This window comes from Clarias gariepinus, chromosome 10, assembly GCF_024256425.1.
Source record: "Clarias gariepinus isolate MV-2021 ecotype Netherlands chromosome 10, CGAR_prim_01v2, whole genome shotgun sequence".
Classification (NCBI taxonomy): Eukaryota; Metazoa; Chordata; class Actinopteri; order Siluriformes; family Clariidae; genus Clarias; species Clarias gariepinus.
This window is the reverse complement of record NC_071109.1, coordinates 18,062,170-18,086,050: the sequence shown is the minus strand read 5'-3', so window position 1 is coordinate 18,086,050 and position 23,881 is coordinate 18,062,170. Positions and strand designations below refer to the sequence as shown.

General features: G+C 37.0%; 4 protein-coding genes and 1 non-coding gene across 5 annotated transcripts; 1 reads left to right on the top strand and 4 right to left on the bottom strand.

Moving 5' to 3' along the window:
• Nucleotides 1-123: 123 nt before the first annotated feature.
• rpl39 (ribosomal protein L39) lies at nt 124-2,890 on the bottom strand. Its single transcript, XM_053505247.1, has 3 exons — nt 2,747-2,890; nt 2,264-2,367; nt 124-327 (listed from the first exon to the last, which is right to left on the bottom strand). The coding sequence occupies exons 1-3, from the start codon at nt 2,747-2,749 to the stop codon at nt 279-281; spliced, it is 156 nt and encodes a 51-aa protein (XP_053361222.1). The 5' UTR covers nt 2,750-2,890; the 3' UTR covers nt 124-278.
• LOC128532400 (small nucleolar RNA SNORA69) lies at nt 1,998-2,125 on the bottom strand. Its single transcript, XR_008361306.1, has one exon. It is a non-coding gene; the product is annotated as a small nucleolar RNA SNORA69 (small nucleolar RNA).
• A 1,812-nt stretch (nt 2,891-4,702) lies between the features above and the next one.
• upf3b (UPF3B regulator of nonsense mediated mRNA decay) lies at nt 4,703-11,891 on the bottom strand. Its single transcript, XM_053506146.1, has 10 exons — nt 11,539-11,891; nt 9,996-10,102; nt 9,776-9,882; nt 9,509-9,607; nt 9,320-9,430; nt 9,197-9,240; nt 8,615-8,806; nt 5,851-6,011; nt 5,409-5,733; nt 4,703-5,143 (listed from the first exon to the last, which is right to left on the bottom strand). Exons 1-10 carry the CDS (start codon nt 11,650-11,652, stop codon nt 5,012-5,014), a joined length of 1,392 nt encoding a protein of 463 aa, XP_053362121.1. The 5' UTR covers nt 11,653-11,891; the 3' UTR covers nt 4,703-5,011.
• Nucleotides 11,892-12,001: 110 nt separating this feature from the next.
• ndufa1 (NADH:ubiquinone oxidoreductase subunit A1) lies at nt 12,002-16,146 on the top strand. The gene is made up of 3 exons (XM_053506147.1): nt 12,002-12,234; nt 15,861-15,950; nt 16,042-16,146. Exons 1-3 carry the CDS (start codon nt 12,133-12,135, stop codon nt 16,060-16,062), a joined length of 213 nt encoding a protein of 70 aa, XP_053362122.1. The 5' UTR covers nt 12,002-12,132; the 3' UTR covers nt 16,063-16,146.
• Nucleotides 16,147-18,566: 2,420 nt separating this feature from the next.
• Nucleotides 18,567-21,974, bottom strand: nkap (NFKB activating protein). The gene is made up of 8 exons (XM_053505172.1): nt 21,276-21,974; nt 21,075-21,155; nt 20,928-20,992; nt 20,602-20,688; nt 19,929-19,965; nt 19,574-19,762; nt 19,296-19,445; nt 18,567-18,922 (listed from the first exon to the last, which is right to left on the bottom strand). Exons 1-8 carry the CDS (start codon nt 21,611-21,613, stop codon nt 18,748-18,750), a joined length of 1,122 nt encoding a protein of 373 aa, XP_053361147.1. The 5' UTR covers nt 21,614-21,974; the 3' UTR covers nt 18,567-18,747.
• Between the last annotated feature and the right edge of the window lie 1,907 nt (nt 21,975-23,881).

The window sequence follows — 23,881 nt, the reverse complement described above, 5'->3', positions numbered from 1 at the left end:
GAATCGCAATCAATGCACTACAACAACTTGAAGAAACACCTACACCACAGACTCAGACAACTTCACACAAAGTTTCCCCTTAAATAGAGACCATTCAGAAAGAAAGGGCAAGAGGCATTCATATATAGTCTGATCATTTATTGTAGACCAAGGGCATTTTCAGAGTATCTGTACAAAAAAGATTTTTGATCCATTTAACAGACGATCTCTTCGAACATCTGGGCAGAGGTGGTGAAGCTTGCAGGGTGCAGATGTAGTCAAAGCTGATCGCACTGAGCTTACAAGCCAAGCTTTGTCCTCCTCCAGTGTCTGCGCTTGGAGTTGTACCTGTGGGCAAAAACAAAATTTTAGTGCAACCCTAAATATTGATTTTTAAGCCTATGTATACATGTTAAATAGATTAAACATGTATATGTTAGATCTATTTATTAAACTTGTAAACGTGAGGGGAAAGAACATTATCCCTTCCTCAGAAATGAAGCAAAGATAAATGTGCATCACACAAAAGTAAGAAGCCTCTGTGGGCAAAACAACCCCATATATATGAGCCTCTGGAGAAGTGGCATCTGCTCATTAAAATCAAAGAATGATTGCACAAACAGCATGATTAGTAACTGAAATCCTAATTATTCTATGCTGCTTTTGTACAAATTATCTACACAGTAGCGATCAACAGCGCTTAACAGCTAATCAGCTAGCATTTACAGGTAAACACAATTAAGATTTCAGTAGCCAAGCCTCAATCTGCAAAAAAAAAAAAAAAACTACAAGCCTGTCAAAATATGCACCAGAGCTCAAGTTATAAACCATGATAAATTTAAAGCTCCTGAACCATTTCTGAGAGATCAAACGTGTCTCTCATAGCACTAAATCGAGCACCTCGGCAAGAAACCTGAACCAATATTAAAAATACAGAAGGGAGTTTAGTGCAACATAAGAAAAGATTAAGGGCCTAACTTTTACTGTGCCCAATTTACTGTGACCAATTCTTTCTAATCAGCAGCAGCGAAGCCTGTACCACTGTTACACATATAACAAAGGCAAGATAAAGCATAACTTATACTGGATGTTTTTCACCTGCATGACCAGAAACAAATATTTAATCAATCATCACTGTAGCAAAGGTTAAACACAAACTAGAAACATTTAGAATACACTAAGCACACTGCTTGAATGTTTCACATGTAAAATATAGTGCATGCACTTTTACATGGACAATACTGCTCCAATCAAATCATTCTGATTAGAGTTTGCAACTTAACTGTTTATATGTATGCTGATCCAATAAGACACGCGTTTGCTTGATCATCTTTTAATCAAAATAAATCTTTGACAAGTTTTTAATCTGCCAGGATTATAACGGTACACATCTTTTCCCTAGCTTTGAGTGTTAGTTTATGCTTCCCTTCTGTGCTATAATTGGTTTCAAGACTTCAGTCTCATCAAGGATTGATTAAATGCTTCACTACACATGAACTGACGAGCCAGTCAGTGCACCTTCTTTAGCCAAAGACCCAGTGGATGAAAGTCCACTGTAAGCATAGACAGGTTAGTGGTCAAGAGTGGAAGCAAAATTACCCCCAGAAAAAAAAAAAAAAAAACTCATCTCACCTAATGTTACTTTCACCGACATGAAGAAAACATGCACAAAATAAGTACGTTTATGCTGGCATGAGAAAATTAATCAAATAAAGTGTTTACATGGTAATGGTCACCTGTTGAACAGATCACGGTTTCTCACATTCCGATCAGTTCAGACTGTTCCAACAGTGCATTTTAATTCCAGTTGGGTTATTATTTCACTAATAAGTGTCATATTAGGGTTCATGTAAGCACCCAGAATGGCAAAGCCGGGATATCTGCTGTAGAGTAATAATTGAAATAAAAATGGGCTAAAGAGTCAAGTTAAACCACGTGACAATTACAAATATTAATTGTAGTTAAGTGTAAACGGGGAAATTTTTTTGAATTGTGTCTTGTATATCGCAAACATAAAAAGTTGTTCCTGTTGCAGAGTATCTATCCCACAGAGGTGAGATGATGTGTCTCTGCATCAGGATGCTGCTCTCAGCAGGGTAATGGCAGTGCTTCCACAAAATGAAGTACTGTAATTGCGCCCTGCTTTTAATTAAATGAACTGACCATAGACTCCGCTCCAGAACCACGACACTAGCTTACAGGTGCATACACATCAGCACTAAACTTACTCGTGCGTTGCTTTCTTACAATCGATGTGTGCGTGTGTGATGTTGGTGCTTCTCACCTGATCTTGTTGCCAGTTTTCATGCGGATCCACTGAGGGATCGGTCTGTTCTGCTTCTGCTTCTTGGCCAAGAAGCGTTTAATCCTGAAAGTCTTGTGTGACGCCTGAAACGGTATTAACAGTATGTTAGCAATTAGCAACCAGCTAGCTACACGTACAAAGTCACATCAATGCCGAATTAAAAAACAAAAAAACTTTTGTTTTTGATGTTTAATGTTTACTGTTAACATTATGCCTGGAGAACTTAACTCAATAAATTTAGTTAAACGGGGGAAAACTTAATCACATTATTTCCGGGCCTGTAATCGTTACCCCAGAGAGACCCACTCCGTTATGTAATTTTAGCTATTTAAACTCTTTAGACGCGTCAAACTGATGAAATTTTAGAATACAAAGACATTTAACAATCTGTAGATTAAAACGGTAATGAAAAATTCAACGTAACACTTGAACCCATTCGGATGTTTGCTGATTATTTCTCACCATTCTAGACACACAGTCCTTGCACCACAATGGCGGTGGCTGAAGAGAAGGAACTCCGAGAACCGGCCGTGTTGTATTTCCGAGTTTACGAGGCGGAGCCACAGTAACTCACGAAAACTCAGCGACCTCTAGCGCCGAGTCACTGCAACAGCTACAAACCCGCCATCACTGAAACATTCATGTTTACGTCGTAGCCGCCACATTGGGGCAGCCAAAGTGCTTGAAATGCAGAGAAACCACATACAAATACAGAAAAAAAAAATTATTCACTCGCCGCTCACTTTATTATAAACACCTATACACTCGTTTGTTTATGAAGTTATTAAATCAGATTATGTGATGACAAAACTGTGCACAAATTTATATAGATACAAGTTAATAGCTTCAGTTACTGTTCACAGCAGAAAGGGGAAATAATGTGATCTCTGTGACATATGACTGATGGAACCTAATGGGGTGATTTAACTATTTTAGAAACTGCTGATCTCTTGGGATTTTCACACACAATAGTATTTTAATTAAAAACAGAATGGTGTAAAGTGAGAGCAGGGTCTGCACACTTGATGAGAGTGATTAGAGGAAGATGGCTAGACTAGTCCAAACAGAACATAAGCATCCCATGAAACCTGAGGTGGATGAGCTACAATAACAGAAGGCCACTTCATGTTGCCCTCCTGTGCACCAAGAAAGTGAATCTGAGGCTGTACAAATAAATATTGTTTTTTTGTGTTGTTCAAATACATAATTTCATTAAATTGTTTTGGTTATGTTGCAGCTTGTAAATGCTCCTTGTTTTTCTTCTCTGTATTACCCCAATAAAAAATCCTAAAAGGTCTTCTAAAGCAGCATCTCTACATTTAACATGAAACCATGGTTAATCTGGCTGCAAGGTGATTAGATGGTTTAAATGAAATGTTATAACAATTAGCCAGGATTATTTTTTTAAAAGGCCCACCAGGTCATTCCATCACATGTTGCTCATTATTATTATTACTATTAATATAATATCTATGTGGCGGCACGATGGTGTAATGGTTAGCACTGTCGCCTTGCACCTCCAGGGTCTGGGTTTGATTTCCGTCTCTGTGTGCATGAAGTTTGCATGTTCTCCCCATGCTTGGTGGGTTTCTCCTGGGTGCTCCGGTTTTCTCCCACAGCCCAAAAATATGCAAGTAGGGCTTACTGCCTTTCTCAAATTGCCCATAGTGTGTGAATGTGTGTGTGTGTGTGCGCCCTGCGATAGGTTGGCACACTGTCCACCCTGTTAGGGTGCCCTAAGCCTTCTGGCATAGGCTACAGGTCCCCGCGACCGTGAATACAGGATAAAGCGGTATAGAAGATGAGTGAGTGAGTAATATCTATGTCCTTTTTAATGCATTTGTTTTAAGCTTATCTTCGCTTAGCCATCATAACACAAAGGGGCTGTAAATATCCAAAATTCTGTAGAAGAAAATGTATTTCAGTTTAGTTAAATAAATGGTATAATAAGATGTTGAGTTTAATGTTCTTGAGAGAAATTTCTATTTTGCATTAGCTGTTAAAATTTTAATAACAAATAACAATAATATTTTAAAAAGCACCCAAATATTAAACTCAGAAATAACTAAATAGCTTTCTTCTTACTGACCAGTTTAAAACATTGGTTAAAGATGTAAACATTTTTTGAAGTCTTAATGAGGTAAAGCTTTATTTCAAAAGTAGGGAAGGCCACTCAGCAAATTTAACATGCACTCAAAAGTCTAAATAAAAAAACCCTGGCAAAATCCGGTTACAACAAACCCACCCCTCTGTGCATCTCACCTTCCAAAAATATTCGTTTCAAATCAAAAGTCTACATATGTGTGGTATAATATGCAGAATGTCATGTGACACACAGTACTAACAGCTTTAAAAACAAAAACATTTCAAAGGAAATACATTTTTTGTTTTTTTGACAAGTGTAGAACAGGAAACAGATTGAATTGGTAACCTTTAATACAAGGAAATTAAAAGATCTGGAGGACAATGTGTTTGATTGTGTACCGAGAGTAAGGTCACTTGAAGTGCATATGGCCCAAAAACTTTGGCTTCTTTCACCCCACTGCTTTACTATAAGCAAACAAAAAGTAAAGGGGGCTTTCATCAGGCACTGTAAGGTGGCAGCATCTACTTCTGTTCCTTTGACAGAAAGCTTGTGAAAGACAGGAACCTCTTGCTTTAGCCACACTGCTAAACTGCCTTGACTTGGCCAGAATTCTCTCATCACCATTATGTGGTGGTCTTTCTTTACTCTTCCTCTTTCTCTTGTGCATTTTTGGCATCCCTGTCAGCCTTCTTATCCGCAGCCTGGACATCTCCTACAGCTCCTTTGTTGCGGCTCCTAGCTCCTGGCTGGTATAGCTGAATGGCAGGGCGATCCTCGGGACAAAATAAAAAGTACTCATTATGTACAAAGAATGCATGTGAAACTAAGTTCTTCTTGCTGCTAAACACAGAGAACACTGCATGAACATCTTGAGACCAAAGAGATGAGCAGCTGTTGTACTTTCAGGCAAGGAATTAACTAAAAATAAATATTTAATACATATATACATTTAACACAGTTTATTACAGAGAAATTACTCTTCATTTCCATGTTTATTAAATGAAATAATCAAATTAAATATTGTAAACGAGAACATACCTTGTTCCTTAAACGATCCCTTTTCACATTTTCTTCCCTTTTAGTATCTTTAGAATACCTCTCAGATTTGTCAGCATGAATATGACCTGTGGATTCGCCAGTATTTTCGTTCTTTTTCTTTTCCCATACAAACTCCTTTTCCTTTTTGTTCTCCTCCTCTCTTTTTTTGTAGGTGTTTTCCCCATCGTAGCGCTCCCTTCGCTTCCGGCGCTCCTCATCCTGCCTCTTGATTCGCTCCTTTTCTTTCTGCCGTCGCTCCCGATCACGGTCTCTCTCTCTGTCCCCTTCACGATCCCGATGCTCCCTGCACCCATCTCCTTCATATCTTAAATAAGTCAAAGGAAAAACCAAAAAAATTTAGGAATCTAATTACCAAAGTACAATTCATTAACTTTACATTTGGGGAATTTTTTTTTTTTTTAAAGATTTTCTGATCACAAACTTTTTTGGCTTTTCCTCTCGGTGTTCGCCATTTTGACGCTTTTTTGTGTCCCCTCCCCCTGGAGCACGGTCATCCTTCAGTTTCTCTCGATCTGGCTTCTTGGATTTCTCTTTCGGCTTTTCACTGTCACTATTCTCTTGCTTCTCTAGTTTCTTCAGGAGCTGAGGCAGAAAACAAATAAGAAAATTTTTTCAATTTTAAAAACATTTTTAAAAATTAAAAAATTTTAAATTTTTCTGTATACAGTAAAACCTCGGATTACGAGTAACACGGTTCACGAATGTTCCGCAAGACGAGCAAAGATTTTTTTATAAATTTGACTTGGAAAACGAGCGTTGTCTTGGTTTATGAGCACCGGGAATCATGTATCATGCATGCGCTTCTTGTTTTGATCACAACTTGAGCCAACGGTTTTTCTCTCTCCCCTGATCTCTGTTTTTTTGATATCCCCTGCTGGGTCTCAGTACTTGCAGAGTTTATGTGTAGGGCAGAGTGTGTGTGTTTGTTTGGGAATCTGAGAGGAGGGGGGCTGTAAAGGCGAGTGTGTGTGTGTGTGTGTGTGTGTGTGTGTGTACACTAACACACACACACACACACACACACACACTCTCTCTCTCGGCTTTACAGCCCCACCCCCTCTCTGCTACAAAAACAAACACACAAACTCTCTGCCTTAAACAGAAGCTTTGTTGCGATTCTTTTCAAAGGTAAGATACTGGTTAATTTTTTTATTTTTATTTTTTTACTTTACAGCAGTGATTCCATTAGTATGCGCTCAAGCGAGTGTGACTAGTGATGTTCCTTGATCATTTTTAAACGGTTAATTTTTAAACGTTTTTTAATATGCGTTAATGGGTTAATGTGTGTGTGTGCGCGTGCACACACACACAGCGCCTGCGTGCACATACGGAAACACTTATCTGTCAGGATTTATTTTGACTTTTTTTAAAGTGGTTTTGAAGTGGTTCTTCCACTGTAGTTGTATAGTTTTCTGCTAAGAACCGACTACATGGCCAGGGTGCAACGCATGCACATACTCAGTGAGTGAGTAAGTGAGCAAGAGAGATGGATTCCACAAATACCTCACCACCATAAAACTCTGATTACACTAGTGCACATGCATTTTAAAGGCCAGATTCTGTGCTTCTGTTCCTTTGAGCAAAACCTTTACTGCATATAAGAGGTCACTCTCTATTTTCAAAAGCTTAAAAAATGGTCAGTTTTTTTTTTTCATTTCTAGGCTACTTGTTAGGCTGCAAACACAAAAGATACAGCAGTGACGAAGCAAACTGCCCAAACCGAAAACATAAGCCCACACACATGCACAAACCATGGGCGGTTCCTTAGGGCGATCAGGCAACGTACCACCAAAGAGTTAAATGAGATATATTTTTTTAAAACAAGATATTTTTTTCAAACAGAACTCGTACAGAATAGAATGCAGTGAACTGCAAAGGTTATATGAGAGCATGAGAACTATTGGGGCACTTTTTAAACAGAATAAAATTGCCCTGAAAGGGCATTAAGAACAAGCCTTGATGCTGACGGGACTGTATTTGGAAAGGACACCTACAGTATATATATTGTAGCATCCATGCCCAATTTTAGATTCGATTCAAATTGCTTGTACAAGTAAATGTGATTAAACACATGGTGTGTAACTGCATAAGAAAATGCTCACAACTCAGATTTATCCATTGCATACAATTTTATGTCTCCTGAGTAAAAATAATCTATATCCATATATCTATATTATCTGTCTATATCTATACTGTATATATAACAGAAATTGAGTTTGTGGCTTTGTGTGATTGCACATGTAATTCCGTTACAGGTTGTCTCGCTAAATGTAACAGAAAACTAATTTTATGTCATAATGTGACGTTCTAGTAGGTAGCCTCATCATCAACTTTTATGACATGCGTTTCTTACTAAATGTAACAAAGCCAAAATCGGGTATGACAGGCCGAGCTCGTAGCTACTGAATCCCCGGATAAGACCGCTGAGCGGATACAGCGACGGCGGGAATAATGGGTAAATGAAATCTTGGATCACACTGCGATGCGTCAACACCGATGACCCATATGACAGACAGAGGTAAGAGCTGTCGAAACATTGTAGCAATGTGAGGAGTAGCAGCTAGTTAACCGCACATTTCATTCGCAGGTAATGGGAACATGCAGACCTCAGGAACTGCACATGGCCAGAGCTACAAGAACACTCTAGTCTCAAATAAACCCAAAGGCTTTTGTCTGCAGCTGTTAGAGCTTTAAACATAAGGATTTTTTCTTTTTTTTTAAGCAAACTTGTGTTTGGTCAATGTGGAAAAGCCCTACCTACAAAGCTGCCGCCAGAGCATTCATTATTATTAAAACACTCAATCACTTTTCAAACGTTTTTTTATATTTTTTCCCCCCCAGGACTTTTTAAGGTCTGGAATACATTCTTTCTAAATTCTACGATTTTTCCAAGATTTTCATGACCTTGTGAAATTTGTTATAAATAGCACACATTGCACTGCAGATTTTTTTCATGATGGTTATTAAAGTGATGTCGTTGCTACTTTTAAATAGCCGGATACAGTATAACCTTATTACTGGTTAAAGCTACTGTATTCCCATAAAATGTGTTTTTAGTCACAATGAAGTGACATGTTGTGCATACAGCAGGATTTCTAACAGAAGTTACTTAAATTATGATTAAGTGTGAATTCTATCTATCCTTATTAGTCAAATATTAAGATTTTTTTTTTGAGTTGCCATACTTTAATTTTTGGTTGCTCCTCCTTAAGTTGGTCCTTGTCCTTGTCAGGTGCTTTTTCTGCTTTCTTTAACTTCTCAGCTTCTTTGCGCTTCCTTCTGTCCTCTTCTCTCCACTTCCGCCGTTCTTCATCACGCAGGCGTTTACGCTCTAGTTCTCTCCTCCTCCTCTCCTCTTTTTTTTCCTCTCTTAATCGCTGTAAAGTAAGTGTGAATGAGGATTTTAAATCATGCACAATACGAAGCTGCACAAAAACATGCAAGTCTGATATCCGATAAGAGAAAACTAGTCAGCAAAGACCCTACTCTGAAGTAAGTGCAAAAGCTTAAAATTTGCTTTTAAGTATTTAGGCACTTCTAATACTTTATTCTCTATTCAGCATGTAGGCTGGTGTATTTACAACAGAGATCATTAATATAGTACTGTATGTAAAACAGGTTTGGAGTTGTGTCATTTTACATTTGGTCAAATGAAAAACAGATCCTGCATAATTCATTTCAAGTTAACAAACTAGCATAACCTGTGTCACATGAGTTTCCTTGGCACCAATCAGAAACATAAATTTTGACATAATGTGAACATTTACCTGTTTATTCTTAAGGAAGTCCAAAAGTGGAGTTGTTTTCTTGGCTGAGTAAAAACAAAAATGCTATTAAAAAATAATTCAAATATAAATTCTAGTATATATATGCTATACATGTGAACTTACCAACTAGTTCCTTTGTTTTGGCCTCTATTTCTTCCAATAATGTCTCAGTGGTTGAAGTAAACTTCTCCTCATCACCATTGTAGATCTCCAAAAACTTCTTATAATCTGCATCTATGAAATTAATCATCATATTATGCATTGCCCAAAGATGGAACTCCGTGAGATTCTTTTTCGTCGCCAGATTATTACCTTCCTCAATTGTTCCACTTTTGGAATCCCTTTTCTTGCTCCTCTTTTTAGCAACTTTCTGGAATGGTGCAAACTCAACAACTGCAGGATATTCTTGTCCTTTATATTGAAGTGACATTATCATTATTTTACATTACATAACTTAAGTCAAATTAACATTAGTTATAACAAATGGCAATGACGTAATAATGTGAAAATTTTAAAAATGTCTCCGGAGGGGATTACAAGCTGAAAGTGACAAATATTGTAAAAAATGTATGCACATACCTCGATTATCGATAAACACATATCCATCAAATCGGTCTCTAAATAGAACAATGTCCTCCTGGTTCTTGAAATTTAGATATGCTCTTGCAAAAAGATGAGGATAGAGGCTGTAAAGAAGCAAAATATTTGATCAACATCCACATCAACTAAATGAGATAACTAATTTCATTCAGCTAGAGTCTTATTTACAGTGGATGTCTTTAACGAGTCCTATACAGACCTGGTGTCACTGGTGAAAAACTCAAGATAATCCACTTCTGGCAGGGGTTGTAACTGTTCCTCAAGCTCTTCTTTTGTTAGGCTGGGAGGAAGGCGTCGGATCACAATCTATGCAAAAAGAAATCAGATTAGCATCGGATCGCATGTTCATGACAAATCCAGTCATTGAAACCATAAGTTTTGTTTGGGGTACCTAAAACCCAAGCAACTGCTTAACAGCTGAAGAAAATAAATTAATAACACAAAACACATATTTGGCTTTAAATATGACAGACAAAAAGAACATTCTTTTCCAAGATCTAAAAAATGCACCATTGTAGCAATGAATCTGATCAGCAAAATGATCATCATAAGACTGATGACAAAGTTCCCTGATCAACATCTTTTCTGCTCTAAGGGAGATTTCTTTAAGTTAACCATTCTGAAGCATCTCAAACACATCAAGAACCTGTGCCTTAGTTATATATGGATCAGAAACCTTTCTATCTAAAATTGTCACATGCTGTTTTTCCAACAGATACAGTTGAGGAATTACAAACATCACATCCAATAAGAAATTTCATAAAATTACTTTTGAGACTGGGAACTCTGAAATTAAATTCTCCTCTGCAGCAGAGGTAAGTTTTGGTCATGCTTTCCTGGAGAGGACCAGGTTTTTCCTGGTATTTATAAGAGCTATTCACATCATGGTGATTGATGGGTTTTACAAATGCAGCTGACAATAATGCTCTTGCAAGATCTAATCCAGCACAGCTAAACTTTGTCTCTTTAAATAACAGCTGACCATTTTTTATTTTACTTAATTAGCTAATGCCATATGTGCTATTTTATATTTTTTACCCCTTTTTTCTCGAATGAGGTGGCACAGTGGCGTAATGGTGAGCACCTCCAGGGTCAAGGGTTTGAGTGCACGAGTTTGCATGTTCTTTCCGTGATGAGCGGGTTTTCTTCTGATACTTCCGTGTTCTCTCACAGTCCAAAGACATACAGATTAGGTTAACTGGCGTTCCCAAATTGCCCGCTGAATGTGTCCCCTAATATGGACTTGCACGTTTAGACCCCCACTGCACTGATGTCTCGGAACCAAAACAACAAGGCAGTAATGACAACAGAACACACGGGTTAGCCAAGAGATAGCTAGCTCTTGCTCTCTCGGGCTTTATTCCTAATTTCGTTGTTATCGCTACAGTAAAATTAATAAATTATCTATTTGTTCAAATAGGGGAAAATGAATAAGAGTATAGTTAAATTAATATATGAAGCTGTACGTCCTTCCTTCCGCAACGCTGCTGTTTCAGAGTTCAGGGTTATGTACATGCTAACTGTTAGCAGCAGCTCAACACACGGTGATAACTTACGAGAAAGTAATGAACGAACAAAAAAAACCCTCTACATTTCTGCTAGTTTAAACAGCAGACAAAAGTACAAAAGTGTGATGCTGATGAGAATATTGAATGTTATTTTGTTGTACAGCTCTCTGCTGTACGAAGCGAACTGCTCGTTATGTAGCTGTAAGCTATAATATAAACACTAACGTTAGCTACCTTTGTCATGGCCTCCTTCTTCTCTTTATTTGCCTTCTCTATTTTCTCGTTTTCTTTACATTTTATCTCCACTTTCTTCTCTCTGGGCCGCGCATTTTCCTTGTCTTCCTTCATGTTTCAAACTGCAAGCCAAATAATGACTCAGAAAGCTGTTAAAGCTGTGCGGAGTTCAGGTGGAGTTCAGCTAACTTTCTCGGCAACACAAACACACGCTCCTGATTGGCTGCGTGCTCTCCGACCTACCAAGAGCTAGTGGTGCTTCTGTTCAACAACAACAGCAAAAACACATTCTTTTTCAAGCAGTACATTTTTATATTTATTTAAGTTACTATTTTTTCATTTCCTAATTTCCTCATTTCTTAGATTTTTATAAAGGTTATATCTCGTTGAACGCACCGCAAGAGGGAGCTGAAAAATTATGGCGCCGTTTGCAAACCGGAAGTGTAGAACCGTCTAGCGGAAGTCGAGCCATGACCGTCAACGCAGCAGACATTTTGGTCAAAATAGGGGAGAGGACTTGCAGTTAATCTTTTCATAAGTGCAGTAACACAAGTTTCGCAATAAACTGCAGCCTAATCACGTTTTACCTTCACCATGTGGTATGAAATATTGCCTGGGTTTGCTGTAATGACGGTTTGTTTGATCATTCCTGGACTGGCGACTACTCACATACATAAATTCACTAACGGAGGGAAGGTGAGTGCTTACAGTTGGAGTCTTGTTTACTTGTAAGTTAGCAGCAACTTTATCCAAAACCAAATGCGCTCGAGATAACAATACAATTCAGACATACAGAAGTTAAAGAAGTTAAAGTCTAAAGGGCTTGCTGTAGGGTTCAGTGGCTGAGTCCTGGGATTTTAACTCAAGTTTCTAATGTAGTCTAGACCTTAAATCTGAGACCTCTTGACTAAAATGTTTTAAACCAATGAAAAATATAACTGAAAAGCAATGATGATTGGGCCCAAGCACCTGCGCTATCACCACCTGGGTGCACCAGAAAGACATTGAGCACAGTGAACACATGGATTTAAAAGGGAAATACCAATACCATTGTGACATAATATAGATAAATATATAATTTTATACAAGGAAGTTATTAGCCCCTTTTTACTACAATTTTAAGTTTATCACATCTGAACTACTTGAGATATTAAGAATTCCTTTGCAATTTTGCATCATCTATGTCTTGGTATCATATTGGCCTGGTATGGTGGAAATCCTAGAAAAAAATCCCCTAGGAGGAGTATATACATTTCCATTGGCTATGAGATTGCTTATCCATAAGACTATAGATAAGCACATACTTTGTTACTACATATAATAAATGGTATTTTGAACCCAGTTAAGAGAAGTCAAATACTGTTAAAAATGAAATTGTTGTGCTCCTACAAGAAATGCATCTCACTCCTGTAGAACATGGAAAAACTAAAGAGAATGGGATTCTTTAAGGTGTATATTCTTAAGTCAGGCCATAGAAGAGGAGTAGCAATTTTAATATCACAAAAATTATCATTTGATTACCTCTCAGAAATCTCAAATAAGGAAGGCAGATTTATAATATTTTCTCTTGCACAGGGAAAATAGATGACACTATCATAACAATATGTAATATTTATGCCCCCCTTGGAACTGATTTTGCTTTTTATAGGAAAATATTTGACTTGATGATAGGAGCCAAAGGAATTGTCTTATGTGGTGGAGACTGAAATATCTGTCTTAACCCAAAATTAGATTCATCAAAAAAAACAAAACTTAAGTACCACTTCATTACATAGGAAAAAAGATATAAGAATATTCCTTTAAGAAAACAGTAATGAGGAAGTTAACTCCATAGTTAAAACAATATTATAGTATGCTTTAAATCCGGTCATTAGGGACAAAATTATATTCTTTTGTACCTATGAAAAGAAATTAAAGCAATTAAGGCTAACAAATATCAATAACAAATGATCCCCCAATTCAAGCAGTACTAGCACATAAAAACCTGGGAAGATTTATAGATCTTCGATCTATACTCGTGGATTAAAGCCCAACTAAAAATCTGGAATACAATAAAGGAAGAGTATAAATTGGATTGCAAATTACAAATAATTCAATGATGTGCTTATGACCATCATTCTAAACCAAATAGAATGGATTATAGATTCAAGTCATGGGTTTCAAAAGAAATAACATTCTACTCTCTTACGAAAAAGGGAGATTTAAAAGACTTTTGAAGAATTTTGAAGAAAGAATATTATCTTGAGAAACATGATTTTTATACATATCTCCAGCTACGTAATCACTTTGAAAACAACATAAAAAGTAAAACAGACTTTGAAGACCCAATTGTAAAGATATTTATAGGTGCTTATTAAGGGGATTTTAAACAAAGGTGTCATAGCCAAATTTTATAAAGTTCTTAAATAAAAAACTATCACATATGGCAGGAATTTGCGTGGAAATGCCCTATCAGATTATTTATTATACCAAAACAGAAAGCACATATTGAGAAAGGGAACACCAAATGCTGGAGACAGTGTGGGTTTGGGGAAGCCAATTACTGGCATATATTTTGGGAGTGCCCAGTGATAAAACCTTTCTGAGCAGACCTTCTTAAAGCAGTGAAAAGTATACTTAACACTTCAATGCCCTTGCACTTTTCCACATTATTTTTAGGAAGTGTTGACTTTCAGATAAGATCCTCCGAGAGATACCCATTTGGCGTTTTAACATCTGCTGGTAAAAAAGCGCTTATAAGACGTTGGTTACTTCCTGAACCTCCCACAATACAAGAGTGAACAGTAAATGATATTTATTTTATGAAAAAGATATTCAGATATTCTTTTTGTTTGCAAAAGAATGTGTTTAGAAAAGTCTGGTCCAAGTGGGGCAAATATATTAAACTATTATTATAGCCAGACTTTATGGAAGTATAAAACAATTGATTTTGCTTTTCTGAATGTTAAATGATATGTAATTTCTATGCCTTATTCTTGTTGAAAACCAGCTAATTTTTTCCCATAGTTTTCAACGTAGACCAGGAACAAACACTTAACATTATTAAGTACAGCGTATGATTATTAAGTTTATATCTGACTTCCCCCGAATTGTATAAATAATTATTGTTACTAATTATATTATTTAAATTTTTTTTTTTTTTTTTTTTAGTTTTGTATTATGTTAGAAAAGAAAATTGATTGGCAGAGAACAATGTAATTACATTTGTTTGGAAATAATATACAGTATTGTTGTTTAAACTGCTACATCAAATTTATAAATAAATTATAAAAAATTAATAAAAAGAAGAAATCATGACATGCCTAGAGAAAGTTGTTTAGCTCCAAGAGATCTAAATGTGTACCCGGTTTTACATGCTATGTAGCCAAAACTTCTTGAAGGCCAGAGCTATGATGTCATAGTGCAAATATCATAGTGCCTGGGCCATAAATAATAGTTTCAAAGCAATGATGATCGGGCCCAAGCCACCTGGTGTGCTAATTTCCATGACTTTTTGAGATTTAAAAAATCATAAAGACCTTCAAATACTGCTTCACACATTGCAGTGCAGGTAGTGGTCATGTGGATATTTCGTGATTAGATAGACAGTAAAATGTGTTATATAATGAATAGGGACATCTTTTAATTTGACGAAATGAAGAAAAAAAACTATTTATTCTGTTGCCTGATTAATGCTAAGACTTGTCTTATGTGCAGTGGACATCTACACATGGTAATTTCAGGTTATTATGCTCCTTACCTTAAATTCCAATTGTTGTTTCATATTTATCTCCAAATTAGTCTGCTCAAATTGGTAATTTTCTCAGTAAAATCTGTTTTACTTTATTCCACATTCCTTTAAAAACCTATTTGGTCTAACAATAATTCTGTTATATTATTGGTTGTTTTTGAGCTTTGCATATACTATGAACAAAAATTGCCGAAGAACTGATCTAAATGTATACTAAAATTTATTCATTATGATTAATTATTCTACTCACAAAAAAATAAAAATAAAACAAAATGAAAGAAATGCAGAGTATAAAACACCATGAGAGTCTCGATGGAGACTGTTTCTGTATTAACCTTTCCAGCCCTAATGTTCCATGTATCATGCATTATGTATACAAGATTAAGATCATTGCTTGATTTCACTGTTTGTCAAGTCTTTATCCACATTTGTAACCCCAAAAAAACAAAAATCTTACAACACTTTAGTTATAGACAATTTATACAACTGGCTTAGAATGGCTAGTCCTGCATGTTTTACTATCTGTAGTACAAGGTAAAAACAAAGTTTTATTATCACTATATTTTGTGACTTAAATTTATTTTGCATTTAGGAGAAAAGAATTGCAAGAGTTCCTTACCAGTGGTACTTGATGGAGAGAGACAAGCGGGTGTCAGGGACAGGACTATATTACCAGTCAAAGGTAAATTTTTATAATTAAATTGAGATTTTATTCTTTACATTTTTTTTGACTGAATAAAAAAAACCTGTAATTTTTTTTCTTGTTTTTTCAGGGACTTGAAAACATAAAATGAAGATCAAGCAATACTCTTGCCTCTGTCCAAAACTTTTGAAATGTGCATTTTGACCATCTGTCTATTAAAATAATGTATATATGATACCTGTTTTGTGTCTTTAGATTCATATTTTGTCACCCCAAACACTTGAATAACACTTGATATGAATTTTCACATAATCAAAGCTTATTCATGAGCATCCAGTTTAATCTTACAGACAGTGATGTAAAAGTAAACTTGTCTAACAGATTTTTGACCAGATTAAAAAATCTGGTCAAAAAGGTTTAGTTCCACTGAGGTGCAGCTATTGCCTTTATAATAAACAGTAATATTGCACAGACTTAAGATCATCCCTAAAACAGAAATTTGCCTCCCTGACTGCTCATTAAAATAACTTGGTTTAATCAAAATATACTGCTTAAAAAATATTGCAAATACTTAATGACTCAAACCATGCATACATACACTTGTGTAGGAGGGACATTGAAATTAAATTGGGAATGTTCCCTAATTTTTTTTGAAGTAGCATAGTAAAACATTTCTGCCTGTGAATATCATCAACTTGGATCTGCATTGTGGGCTTCCTTTTTGTATTTTGGTTTTCTCTTACAGTCTAGAGACATACAGTATAGGCTGATTGGTATTTCCAAATTGCCCGTTGTATATGAAAGCCTGTGTGAGGCTGTGTGTTTGTGAATGCAATGAGTTAGTACTACATCTAGCATATATCACGCCAAGTTCCTTGGGATAGGGTCCCGGTCCTCCACAATTCTATTTAGGATAATAGTATACAGTAGAAAAGGCATGTGAACCATTTCGAATTTAATGGTGTTCTGCATTATTTTTTCATGAAATGTCTTCTGATCTTAATCTAAGTCAAGGGTATTGACAAAAAAAAAAAACATCTGGTATTTCATGTCATCATTGAACACACTCATTCAACATTCCAAATGGTAGTGCAAAAGTAATTGAACTGGTTAACCCCCCACTCCCTACTGACAGCAATAACCTTAAATAGGTGCTTTCTTTAGCTGTGGATGTGAGATCTTCACATCATTCAGGAGGAATTTTAGCCCAGTCTTCCTGGGCTCTGACTTGGCCACTCCAAACTGATGTTGGACATTTTCAAATTGTTCTGAAGAGTGTTTTTTATCAAAGTATTTCTAGTCCATACCCCCAAACTCATTTTCTTAGCAATACTCCGGGTATGCTACCTAGACTCAATGAATACAGAAAACCATGAAATTCCAAAATGTTCACATACTTTTTCTTATCACTGTAGATAATGTATTTACAGTATACACCTACTGTATGTTTGAGATCAGTGAAATGTGTTTTACAGTTTAAGAGTTAAAAGTTTAAACCTTGCTAACAGATTTGTATCTGTGGTTTGAATGGGGAAAGAGAAAAGGCTATAATCAAAGACACTAATTGTGATGCAGCAGAGACCACTAAGCATCTTCCATCTTAAGATTTTCTTCTGCTGGGGAAAAATATCAAATGCTACTGTTACACTACTTGATGCCTAGAGACCATTCTTTTAATCAATATTAGGCATTATTGTGAAATGAAAGGCTGATGAAAATAGAGGTGAGGGCCATTTAGAATATTTTCTTCCAAAAATGCTTAATGTAATTATTGCACCCAGTGTTACTGGCATTGGTTTTGTATCTACTTTGGCACAAACTAAGATAAAGTTCAACATTTTAGTCCAAGCATTTTTTTTAAAATACTACCATAAAGAGGCCATGATATTTAATATTTTTGCATTGACTTAAAGTATTTAAGCACCTCTTGGTGGTAAAAGCAACTATTTCTAAAAAAACCATGATCCAGTATTTTTGCCTTGAGTTTGAAAAAGCATCATTTATTATTGTTATTAGAGGTTACTCCACCTGCATGCAGATCCTGATTCCTGCGTGCTACCATTTTCTGTGAATGGAGTGTGCGGTTACCTTGTCTCTCCTCACTTTTAGCCTGTCTTCTTTTTGTTGTTTAATGGTGATTGGAATCCAGTATGTTGGTTACATTACCACCAACTGTAGGTGTCAATCTTTCTTTTCAACATATTTTCTTTCATTACCACTCAACTTAGATGTTTACTCATTGTGTAACAGTAAACAGCAGCATCATTGACTAATGATGCTGCTGTTTACTGTTACACAATGAGTAAACATCTGCTACACTGCTGATGACAAAACACCAGCAGCAGGCCACACAAAATTTCGGTTTTATATAGATTATTATTTAAATTGTTTCTAGTTTACTCGTAATAGTATGTATAATTATCAGCTGTAAAGGTAAGAAAAACTGTTTGCTTTTTGGATTGCACAGGACAAAGCAATTCTGCTAATATTTCCATTACTGCCCTTATTTCCTATCTATCCTTATAAAAGGTAGCTTTATGTTTGATAAGATTCTGTTCAATTAATTCATACATTAACTGTATTTATTAGTAATATTTGTTTTGTTTTTTTTAATTAGATTGATGTCATGATTTTACAAACAAATTCAACACAATCTTTAGAACCAAACCTTTTTTTATTTGGGGGAAAAAAAAGATAAAACAGCAAACTATATGCACTAAATGAATTTTTCAGTAAATTATGTACAGCATGAACTAACACAAGACATAAGCAACCACTATTCCTAGTCTTATAATACATAGAAGCCCGGGGCTGACATCTTAGTCTTGCATTTATTCTACTTCTCTTCTTTTCCTTTAGTCTTTCTGTACACCATTTCCCTGAAACTGGAAAGAATTTTACTTTCCCTTTTTCTTCGTTCTTCCTGATTGAAAGAGGCGAGGGCTCTCTTTTCATCAGCACTGTAGATCTGGTTTTCCTTTCTCAAACGCACAGCCTCCATACGCCGGTGTCTGTGGGGTTATTAGGCATAAAGAGTCAGTAAACAAAACAAACCCTAAACAATCCAGCTTTTAACTGCACCATGAAAGCTGCGTTACTGCAGGGGAAATGGATGACAAAAAGCACAGCCAGGTATGCGCACAAATGCAGGTATGCACTAGTAACTTTTCTAATGGACCGATTCATTGTGTGTCAGCAAGATGTCGCACAGTGCTTGATTACTCGTGGTTATTTACCAGGGTCATTCGACATTTCAGCAAAAGCTGCCAGACACTGCCTGTGTGTTACTGTGTACTAGATGTAAGGTGTATTACTTTGCGATCTTGGCATTTTTTTATTTTAGGGTTTTTAAAAATAAAGAAAGAAAGAAAACACCCCACATACCTGCTTCCACTCATAACATAGCCAGATTTCTCAAAGTCAGCAATCTCTTCACTGGTCAGACCAATTTCACCTCTCCTTGGAATACGCTTGCCTGCTTTCACGTACTCCGCCATGGCAGCACCTTCACCCGGTAAGAGAGCATGGCCAAAACTACAAAAGCATGGAGAGGGAGGAAAACTTTATTAAACTTCAGACAGTAATGAAATTCAATGGCAGTATACTGCACAGACAATGGCTACACAATAACCTAATGAATAATGACAGATGTAGATACTCACTCTAGTGGTCTATCGTCAAGGGCCATGTGCGTTAGAGGAGCTTCTGGTCCAACCACATTATCATCAAGACGAGTTTTCTCCACCCACAGCTCTCCAAGATCATCATCTTCCTCAGCGGACTGATCACTGCTGGAACTGCTTGACTCTTTGCGGCTCTTTTTAGCCTTCTTCTTCTTCTTCGATTTCTTCCTGAAGAAATAAATAAATAGTATAAGAAGACAGCATTATTTATAGCACAGAATTTTCAGAAACCCACAGCACACAGGGTTTATCAACATGCCTGATTTATCTAATCGGCTATTTACCAGAGCTTTTATAACAGGGAAACATACATTCAGAAATAATTCTTACTGACTTTTTACTTTTCTTCTTTTTCTTCTTTTTCTTGACTTCTGTAAACAACAACAAAAATTATTTCTATGTAATGGCTGGCCTGATTAAAACAGGCTATGGTGTTAAAAAAAAAAAAAAAAAAATTTAATAACAACCAACAACAAATCAGCTCACCAGGCTAATTATTGACAATTTTTCCATAAGAGTTGGTAATGACATGCTGAGTTTAGGAGATCTCGCAGGAATAAATTTGAGAGAATAATTTTCTTACTTATTTTCTATACCACTTCTCCTGTTCAGGGATGATGGGAACTTTGGGCATAAGGTAGTGTACTCCCCATAGGGGGTGCCAATCCATTGCAAGGCACCACACACACACACACCAACACACACTATGGGCAATTTGGAATGCCAATTAGCCTACTCTACATGTCTTTGGACTGTGAGAGGTGACTGGAGTATGTGGAGGAAACCCACCTAACAAACAGACCAGAAGGCGGGCTTTAAGCCCTTGACCATGGAGGTGCGAGGCCACAGTAGTCACCACTAAGCCACCATAAATTTCAGGGATCCACCAATTTACTCATGCTTTGAGCATGTGTAACTATGAGCCATATGGTATGTAATGTAATACAGTATTCTAGAAGTATAGAAACAAATCAGATTAATTGTAGAATAAGTCAAAACAGACTGACCTTCTGATTCACTTTCTGATTCTGTGTCCTCTGAATGCTTACGAGATTTCTTTTTTTTGGATTTTCGTTTCTTTTTCTTCTTTTCCTCTGTAAATAAGAAACATTCAATAGTCAATAACAGTACTTTTTAAATAAAAAAATACTGTACCAGTTCGGTGATGTGAGGATATCTAAGCCTGACCGTGAGCCAACCAATTTAATGACATCTTTTTTTTTTTTATGTAGTATGCATCAGAGCTGGTATGATATGCTGGCATTTTTTAAATGCATATTTTAACAGCTGTAGCCATAACACTAATGTACATTTAAAACGTAAATCACCACACCTTCTGAACTTGTCCCAGAGCTGTTGTTCTTTATATCCTCTTCAACCGGTGTGTGTTCATCTGAACTGGTGGGAGGAGAACAACACTGTTTTTAGCACATGCATCACACACACAATATTTTACATTCACTCTCTCATGCCAACTTACTCAGGGTCTCTAACTCGTGGTGAATAGCCCCAGACCTCAGGACATCCCAGCTCACCGATTCGCTCACGCTCTTGCAAACGCCTGGGGGAAAAAAACATCACGTGAGTTAGACAGGACAATTTTCCAGTCTTATTTAACGTCATCATTAACTCTAGTTCCCTCTGGGGTTTGTATAATTCTCACCACCAAGTGAGATAATACCTAGCAATGAAGGCTTCTTGTCTTTGCCTTTGGATATCGTCTCTCTTGTCATAATAATCGTCTCGTGAACTAGCATAGTGCCCTCGGTCCCGTTCATCAGCCCAGGATAACTTCTCGCGTTCCCGCGAGCCGCCAACCCGGAAGCGGTTCCGACTCTTCTCTTTGCCATCGGACCATTTCGACTTCCGCTCATCTGTCCCGTTGTGTCTGTGCTTATCAGCCGCAGGACTCGAGTCTCGCTCCCGCGAGCGACTCCGTGCACTTCCGCTGCTCGAGCGGCTCCGGCGGCGCTTCCTCGGACTGCCGCCCTCCGAATATTTGCCACTAAGCTCTGGCATCGTTTACCGCGTTGCTGTTTTTAAACCGTCTATTGTTTTTATGTAAACACCTTAAGTGTTGCTTTCTTAGATAAACAATTAGTACTCATTTACATTACTGCGTGCGCCGAAACCGTCAACTCGATAAGTTACCTCAGTGGAGCTAGCCGCCGAATACGGACCTCGACCGTGATGTACAATTCAAACGGCGTTCACACACACACACACACACACACACACTATTGTGCGCGTAAAATAAAAAACAGAAACACAAACCCGTGTTAAAATAAACGTATTTCAACCAAAAAATAAGACCAAACTCGTTATTTACAACGTCGCCATGTCGTGAGTTGGGCGGAGCTTGTATAGGCGCCCCCTACAGTTTAACGCTCATGTCGCTACTAGGTGCGCGGTTTCCGGCGGAAATGGGTCATTGTTCGGCTTCTTCTTCTTTAACGGCTGTTGGCATCCAGTTGTTGCAATAATGCCCCCTTTTGATCGTATCAATTCACCGTCTCTTTCCTTCCTCCTCTTCTTTGTCTTTTGACTGTTCCCTTTCAGGGGTCGCCACAGCGAATCATCTGCATCCATCTAACCCTATCCTCCCCTCTCCTCTCACACTAACTAACTTCATGTCCTCTCTCATTACATCCAAAAATCTTCCCTTTGGTTTTCCTTTAGACCTCCTGCCTGGCAGTTCCAACCTCAGCATCCTTCTACCAAACTGCTCACAATCTTCCCTCTGAACATTACTCTGTCCAAACCACCTCAATCTGGACTCTCTGACTTTATCTCCAAAACATCTAACATGGGTTGTCCCTCTGATGAACTCATCCTTGTTCCTATCCATCCTTGTCACTTCCAATGAGGACCTTATCATCTTCAGCTCTGCTACCTCTAGCTCTGCCTCCTGTCTTTTCTTCAGTGCCACTGTCTCTAAGCCATAGAGCATCGCTGGTCCTGTCCTGTACAACTTTCCTTTCATTCTTGCTGATACTCTTTTATCGCACACCACACCTGACACTTTTCTCCACCCATTCCAACCTGCCTGTACTTGCTTCTTCGCCTCCTTTCCACACTCTCCTTTGCAGTTTATCAAGCCTGCCTATCTTAGATATTATATTGTTACCCGCAGCTCTGCTTTCAGTTTCTGTAATACTTTTCTATAAACTTTTAAGTTAGTTCCTCCTATCCCTGCTTGTTGTAGCTTTCCACTCATCTCTGTTCCTCACTTTATTTCATAAGTGCATCATTCTTCATTTGTGGTGGCAAGTGGTGTCCCTCTACTTTACAAGGGTTGAAATAAACTTTAACTGCCAATAAATTATAAAATTAGCATATTTGTACTCTAGAGTAAATACAATTTGTGCACTGGTAATACATACTGGTAATACTGGTTACATTTTTGTTTTAAACTACCTTATTAACTTATTACCACCTGCTCTTTTTTCCTACCCCCTCTCCTGCTTCTGTTACTCACACTGTCTCTTGCAATTCATATGTGTGTCTTTCTTTTTTCCCCAAATCAATCTTTCTTGCATAATATTTCTCCATACCTAACTCTCCCCTTCAAACACTGACTGTTTAAAGTCTTTTTCTCATATTGTCATTGCTGTTGTTGCAATTTTGTCCACTTGACACATGTACATACATAGATATACATGAGGACCACTTTCTTTCACTCCATTTCACCAATATTGGTTGTTTCTACATACTTCAACTTTTAAACTGATTTAACTCATTATACAGTGCCATAAAAATGATTTACCACTTTCAATTTTTTTCATATTTGTCACACTTAAATTATTGAGATCACACAAATTTTAATGTTACACAAAAAAAAGATATTTTTTAAATGATAATTTTCTTTATTAAGGGAAAAAGTTGTTCAAATCTACCTGGCCCTATATGTGCAATAAAGCATTTGCAATAAGTCTTTCACATCACTGTGGAAAAGTACACTCTTCTTTTCTGACTTGTTTTTTATCTCAGCCTGTATGGTTTTATCAGATTTACGGTAAGTCCAGACTTTGACTAGGCCATTTTAAAACCTTATTTTTATTTATTTATTTATTTAGTGATAGACCTGCTGGTGTGTTTCAGATCATTATCCTGTTGATAATACAAGTGTGCTTGGACTTGAGATCACAAACTGACCAGACATTCTCCCTTAGGATTGTCTGGTAGAGCACAGAATTCATGGTCCAATTAATTATGTTAAATCATCCAGGTCATGAAGTTGCAAAGCAGGCCCAGACCATTACTCCACCACCACCATGTTTGTACTGT

What these genes read in the sequence shown, in the direction of transcription:
- ndufa1 (XM_053506147.1), top strand. Translation starts at nt 12,133, where the DNA reads ATGTGGTATGAAATATTGCCTGGGTTTGCTGTAATGACGGTTTGTTTG. An exon ending in AATTCACTAACGGAGGGAAG is followed by an intron (nt 12,235 to 15,860) that starts GTGAGTGCTTAC and finishes TTTTGCATTTAG; the next exon opens with GAGAAAAGAATTGCAAGAGT. An exon ending in GACTATATTACCAGTCAAAG is followed by an intron (nt 15,951 to 16,041) that starts GTAAATTTTTAT and finishes TTGTTTTTTCAG; the next exon opens with GGACTTGAAAACATAAAATG.
- nkap (XM_053505172.1), bottom strand. Translation starts at nt 21,613, where the DNA reads ATGCCAGAGCTTAGTGGCAAATATTCGGAGGGCGGCAGTCCGAGGAAG. An exon ending in CAAGAAGCCTTCATTGCTAG is followed by an intron (nt 21,156 to 21,275) that starts GTATTATCTCAC and finishes TTTTTCCCCCAG; the next exon opens with GCGTTTGCAAGAGCGTGAGC. An exon ending in CTTGACGATAGACCACTAGA is followed by an intron (nt 19,446 to 19,573) that starts GTGAGTATCTAC and finishes ATGCTTTTGTAG; the next exon opens with TTTTGGCCATGCTCTCTTAC.
- upf3b (XM_053506146.1), bottom strand. Translation starts at nt 11,652, where the DNA reads ATGAAGGAAGACAAGGAAAATGCGCGGCCCAGAGAGAAGAAAGTGGAG. An exon ending in ACTTCCTTAAGAATAAACAG is followed by an intron (nt 8,807 to 9,196) that starts GTAAATGTTCAC and finishes CTTACTTTACAG; the next exon opens with CGATTAAGAGAGGAAAAAAA. An exon ending in AGGAGCAACCAAAAATTAAA is followed by an intron (nt 6,012 to 8,614) that starts GTATGGCAACTC and finishes TTTCTGCCTCAG; the next exon opens with CTCCTGAAGAAACTAGAGAA.
- rpl39 (XM_053505247.1), bottom strand. An exon ending in AAAACTGGCAACAAGATCAG is followed by an intron (nt 328 to 2,263) that starts GTGAGAAGCACC and finishes TTTTGCCCACAG; the next exon opens with GTACAACTCCAAGCGCAGAC.